The sequence below is a fragment of the Podarcis vaucheri genome (genome assembly GCF_965113315.1).
Source record: "Podarcis vaucheri genome assembly, chromosome: 18".
Lineage (NCBI taxonomy): Eukaryota > Metazoa > Chordata > Lepidosauria > Squamata > Lacertidae > Podarcis > Podarcis vaucheri.
In genome coordinates, this window is record NC_138756.1 from 11,150,982 (window position 1) to 11,156,981 (window position 6,000).

At 48.6% G+C, this 6,000-nt stretch overlaps 1 protein-coding gene across 1 annotated transcript; it reads right to left on the minus strand.

The window, feature by feature from the left end:
- Positions 1 to 168: 168 nt before the first annotated feature.
- Positions 169 to 4,112, minus strand: SMIM24 (small integral membrane protein 24). Its single transcript, XM_082206796.1, has 4 exons — positions 3,902 to 4,112; positions 2,429 to 2,561; positions 1,363 to 1,398; positions 169 to 628 (listed from the first exon to the last, which is right to left on the minus strand). The coding sequence occupies exons 1-4, from the start codon at positions 4,095 to 4,097 to the stop codon at positions 535 to 537; spliced, it is 459 nt and encodes a 152-aa protein (XP_082062922.1). The 5' UTR covers positions 4,098 to 4,112; the 3' UTR covers positions 169 to 534.
- Between the last annotated feature and the right edge of the window lie 1,888 nt (positions 4,113 to 6,000).

The following is a 6,000-nucleotide window of genomic DNA, read 5'->3' on the forward strand; positions in this document are numbered from 1 at the left end:
CGGGAAAGCAGCGCGCCTAGAGTTTGGTTTTGGAATGGACTTCCGGGATGGATGAAGTTTGAGAACCAAGGGACTGCTGTAGAGGCATTCCCACATCTCTCACACAAAACAAGGAAATGCTTCTTTTTAAAGATCAGGGTTCGGGAGACAGCGCAGATAACTGCTTCTGAAGGTTTTCCTTGGAGTCGTTTCAAAGGGCTGTTCTGCGTTCGAATCGGCCCTTATCCCAGCAGTTTCCGCTTCCTTTTGCACCTTCTTGCCTGGTATTGTCAGAGCATCTCCCTGGGACACCCCCCACTCTCGCCGGAACAGACCCTTGGCACAATCTTGGATATAATCATGTCCAGATTTCTGTGGCTGCATTTGGGGGGATGAATGAACTGAAATCTCCTTATCCCTAGAGGCAGAGGTGGCCAAGACTCGGAGAGGTTGTCGGTTGTTGGAGCTGGGCTGAACGGGGAGATTTGGCACCATGCGGCCAGTCACATCGACTCCCGCCTGCTGTCCTCATCCTTCACCCCCCCAAGCCGGACTTTACATGCTGGTCACCTTGTTGCTATCTAGCTCCTTTTCGTGAGAGCTCCCCTCTTCGGGATCCATGGCGATGTTGTCGTAAATGTTGCCTGGGCTGGAAGAAGAAGAAGAAGAAGAGGCGAAGGAGTTTGGATTTGATATCCCGCTTTATCACTACCCGAAGTAGTCTCAGCGGGTGGCGCTGTGGGTTAAACCACAGGGCCTAGGACTTGCCGATCAGAAGGTTGGCAGTTTACCTTCCCGCCGGAGCGGTACCTATTGATCTACTTGCACTGGTGTGCTTTTGAACTGCTAGGTTGGCAGGAGCAGGGACCGAGCAACGGGAGCTCATCCCGTCACGGGGATTCGAACCGCCAACCTTCTGATCGGCAAGTCCTAGGCCCTGTGGTTTAACCAACAGCGCCACCCGCGTCCCAAAATGAGAGTATCTACCCCTAAACATTTTTTTAAAGAAAAAAGCACTGCTTTTATATATGTTGGAAGCCTCCCAGAGTGCTGGGGAAACTGAGTCGGATGGATGAGGTATAAACAGCAAAAACGCCTTTCTTTATTGTACCTTGTTTTTTAAGAATCTGTCATTTTGCTGTTTCAATGCTTTAAATGTTTATGGAAGACAATCTTACTCGGCTACGAGTGATCGCCAAAGAAGAAGAATGCTTTAAATAAAAGTGGGTTTTTTGTTTTAAAGAAACGAACTTGCAGCAGAAGATCAGAAAATTGCTGTATCAGGCGAATCAGAACGCCCATCGCATCTGCAGCCAAAAGAATTAAAACGGAACGAAATAGACACACACAAACGCACACCATCACAAAAGCCACAATATTTACCGAAGTTCGGTGCTCATCGACTTCCCTTCGCCATCCCTGCAAAGAGAGCAAGGTCATCAGTGGAGAAAGGGGAGCAGAGGGGGTTGGACTAGATGGCTTCTTGGGGTCCCATTCCAATTCTACAATTCTGTGATTCTAACCACCACCCAGACTTGATGGGCCTAATCCAGCGGGGCTCTTGCTATGTCCTCAACACCCTCGCAAGACCTCCAGGTGAAATTGTGAGGCCGCCGCTTGTGTGTCGAAGTGATGATTCTTCAACATCAACTTCGTTGGACTGGTTGTGTTTTGCGGATGCCTGACTATCGTCTTCCAAAGCGACTCCTCTATTCCAAACTTAAAAATGGAAAGTGTAATGCTGGTGGTCAACAAAAGAGGTTTAAAGACTCTCTCAAGGCAAATCTAAAAAAATGTAGTATAAACACCGACAGCTGGGAAACACTGGCCTGTGAGCGCTCCAGTTGGAGAACAGCCTTTACCAAAGGTGTCATGGGCTTTGAAGACACTCGAACTCAGGACAAGAGGGAGAAACGTGCTAAGAGGAAGGCACGCTTGGCAAATCCACACCAGGATCAACTCCCACCTGGCAAACCTATGTCCCCATTGTGGACTGACGTGGGGATCCAGAATTGGCCTCCACAGTCGCTTACGGACTCACTGGGAAAACCGTGTTTATGGAAGACAATCTTACTCGGCTACGAGGGATCGCCGAAGAAGAAGGAGGAGGAGGAAGAGGAAAAAGAAGAAGAGGAAGAAGAGGAGGAGGAGGAGGAAGAAGAGGAGGAAGAAGGAGGAAGAATAAGAAGAAGAGGAGGAAGAATAAGAAGAGGAAGTAGAGGAAGAAGAAGAGGAGGAAGAAAGAGAAGAAGAAGAAGAAAGAAGAAAAAGAGGAGGAGGAGAAGGAAGAGGAATAATAAGAAGGAGGAAGAAAGAGAAGAAGAGGAAGAAGAGGAAGAAGGAAGAAGAGGAGGAGGAGGAGGAAGAAGAAATAGTTGTGGCTTGGGGAGAGAGAAACAGCTCGCGGTTAAAGAAGGAAGCTTTCAAAAAGCGAGAGAGAGAGACCTACTTTTCCTTGGAGAAGAAGAAGCGATTGATGAGGGAGGCCACGAATATCACGCCTAGGAAACCGAGGACGGCGGCAAGGCCCACCAGCCAGGGCTGCAGACCGCTGGAGCCGTTTGTGGTCCCCGTCACGGCGCCTAAACGGATTAAGGTTAGGTCCTTTTGGGTCAAGCGGAAAAACTCCGGGCGTTGCTACATCATCCCCCCATCACTACCGGTTTGTGTTTCAAAGAGGAGTCCAAAAATAAGGAGTCCTCTGTCTATTTAAGCCTCAAGTCTCACGTGCCAGGGCGCATAATTATTATTATCAGTGCTTTTTTTCTGGGGGTACGCAGGGGTACCCCTTAACATGTTGTGAATCTTTGTACTTTTGCCCATTTACTATATTTATTTTCCCTGACCTGAACTATGAAATGGTGGTTTTCTCGGGTCAAAATGAGAATACCTCCTAATCATTTTTCTTAAGGAAAAAAAGCCACTGGTTATTATTATTATTTATTATTTAGTGGATTTATATACTGCCCTATACCTGGTGTGTGTGTGTGTCAGGGCAGTTCACAGAATCAACTCAAGATATAAAACCACAAAATACCGTATTTTTTGCTCTATAAGACTCACTTTTCCCATCCTAAAAAGTAAGGGGAAATGTGTGTGCGTCTTATGGAGTGAATGCAGGCTGCGCAGCTATCCCTGAAACCAGAACAGCAAGAGGGATTGCTGCTTTCGCTGCGCAGCGATCCCTCTTGTTGTTCTGGCTTCTGAGATTCAGAATATTTTTTTTCTTGTTTTCCTCCTCCAAAAATTAGGTGTGTCTTGTGTTCTGGTGCGTCTTATAGAGCGAAAAATACGGTACCTAATAAAAATTAAATCAAGAAGTCAATAGCTCCCCCGGACACACACACAAAATACTTTTAAAAAGGGTATAGGATGTCCATCGGAACAACCAAAGGCCTGGTTAAAAAGGAACGTTTCTGCCTGCCACCTAATGAAGGCGAATTTCCCTGGGGAGAGCATTCCCACAAACAGGGAGCCACTGCAGAGAAGGCCCCGCACTCGTGTTGCCACCCTCCACACCTCTCTAGGAGGGGGGACACGAACGTGGGCCTCAAGATGATCTCAGGGTCCGGGTAGGTTCATATGGCGTGTCCAACATTCGCCAGGAGCCGTAAAATGAAGGTGCCCCTCTGTGCGCAGGGAGTTCCATGGCTTAGGGGCCACCACAGAGAAGGCCTTCACCCCGACACCCGCCCCCTGACAACGCCCCAAGCCTCTACTATTGGAGGACTCGCCTATATACCCGCTCCTCTCATTTCATCCTCCCGACTGGCCCGCACGGTCACACCCGGGGATCCCAATGCTAGGCCACGCTGCCTCTACGAATTAGGAGGTGCAGCTCTGCTTGGCAAGATTCTGAACAAGTTCCGCCACCTGTATCCGAACCTAATTCCTTCCCGGGCAGCCCTTGGCACACTCCTACCTTGGCCGTGGGCACAGGGGGCGAAGAAAATTCCCAGGAGCAGAGGCAGGCATGAGAACGGCTCCATCGCGTTGCTTCGATATGTGCCGTTCGGCGAGGCAGGTCTCTCCTTCCTGGTTTCTGTATTCATGTGTGTGAGACAGGAGATATCTGCTTTCCTTGCAGGCTTAACTCTGGACTCTGAAGCAAAGGGCATTTGATAATGGCAGTTCCGTCGGGCAGCTCTGCCTTCACGTGAGATGCCCGTGGAACAAGGGTTTGGCCAGGGCAAGGAACAAGCCGCTCTGCTTTGGCATGCAGGTGGACACGAAACAGATCCCGGCTGCTTTTGTGGCTGTCTAAGCCCCTCCAACGTTTCTGCCGTGAAAATAGGGACGCCCTATTCCATACCCTCCAACATTTCTCTTGTGGAAATAGGGACGTCCTATTCCATCCCCTCCAACGTTTCTCCCCTGAAAATAGGGACGTCCTATTCCATCCCCTCCAATGTTTCTCCTATGAAAATAAAAAGGTAAAGGGACCCCTGACCATTAGGTCCAGTCGTGGCCGACTCTGGGGTTGCGGCGCTCATCTCGCTTTATTGGCCGAGGGAGCCGGCGTACAGCTTCCGGGTCATGTGGCCAGCAGGACTAAGCCGCTTCTGGCGAACCAGAGCAGCGCATGGAAACGCCATTTACCTTCCTGCCGGAGCGGTACCTATTTATCTACTTGCACTTTGACGTGCTTTCGAACTGCTAGGTGGGCAGGAGCAGGGACCGAGCAACGGGAGCTCACCCCGTCATTGCGGGGATTCGAACCACCGACCTTCTGATCGGCAAGTCCTAGGCTCTGTGGTTTAACCCACAGCGCCACCCGCGTCCCTCGAGGAGCCTAAATGGCCTGGCACATGCCCAACTGTTCTTACCTGCAAACGGCAATCTGCTCCTGGCATTTGGACTCTGGCCATCACATGATCTGTAGGCGTCATGCCACCCGCAGGAAAATAGGTGCCAGTCTGGCAGGAAGGGAGTGGCTGGGTGAGGAACATTGAGATTCAAATCTCCTCTCAGGTTCTCCTTTTTCCAGTCGTTAAGTCCAGCTCTCTATATTTCAACAGTGGTTTGTAATTACAGTGGTACCTCGGGTTAAGTACTTACCGTATTTTTTGCTCCATAAGACTCACTTTTCCCCTCCTAAGAAGTAAGGGGAAATGTGTGTGCGTCTTATGGAGCGAATGCAGGCTGCGCAGCTATCCCAGAAGCCAGAACAGCAAGAGGGATTGCTGCTTTCGCTGCGCAGCGATCCCTCTTGCTGTTCTGGCTTCTGGGATTCAGAATATTTTTTTTCTTGTTTTCCTCCTCCAAAAACTAGGGGCGCCTTGTGGTCTGGTGCGTCTTATAGAGCGAAAAATGCGGTAATTCGTTCTGGAGGTCCGTTCTTAACCTGAAACTGTTCTTAACCTGAAGCACCACTTTAGCTAATGGGGCCTCCTGCTGATGCTGTGCCGCTGGAGCATAATTTCTGTTCTCACCCTGAAGCAAAGTTCTTAACCCGAGGTACTATTTCTGGGTTAGCGGAGTCTGTAACCTGAAGCGTCTGTAACCTGAAGCATATGTAACCCGAGGTACCACTGTATTATTTTTTAATCCTCAAGCAAATTTAACAGCATGCAGGATTCTCAGCTAAAGCATCTACGACAGATGGAGTGCTCTTAAATCTTACGAATATACACATTTCCCCTAGCACAACGCATTTTGTATACTATTTTCTTTCTCCTTTTTAAAACACAGCTTTTATTAAATTTCCCGTTTTACCATTTGAAGCACTCGTTTACGCATCCTTAAGATTTCCATGACCTTTCTTCTCTTTCCATGGTTCATTTTGCATATCATAAATCCCTGCACATTTTAATAAAATTAATAATAATAATAATAATAATAATAATAATAATAATAATACCCCGCCCATCTGGCTGGGCTTCCCCAGCCTCTCTGGGCAGCTTCTAACCAAATATTAAAATACAGTAATACAGAAAATGGGGTATTTTCCTATGAAAATAAAAAGGTAAAGGGACCCCTGACCATTAGGTCCAGTCATGGCTGACTCTGGGGTTGTGGCGC

Bases quoted from the DNA above. Each gene is read 5' to 3' on its own strand.
- SMIM24 (XM_082206796.1), bottom strand. From the start codon at position 4,097: ATGCCCTTTGCTTCAGAGTCCAGAGTTAAGCCTGCAAGGAAAGCAGAT. The intron at 1,399-2,428 runs GTAGGTCTCTCT...CTCTCTTTGCAG, and splicing joins TTCTTCTTCTCCAAGGAAAA to GGATGGCGAAGGGAAGTCGA. The intron at 629-1,362 runs GTAAATATTGTG...TTCTTCTTCCAG, and splicing joins TCGATGAGCACCGAACTTCG to CCCAGGCAACATTTACGACA.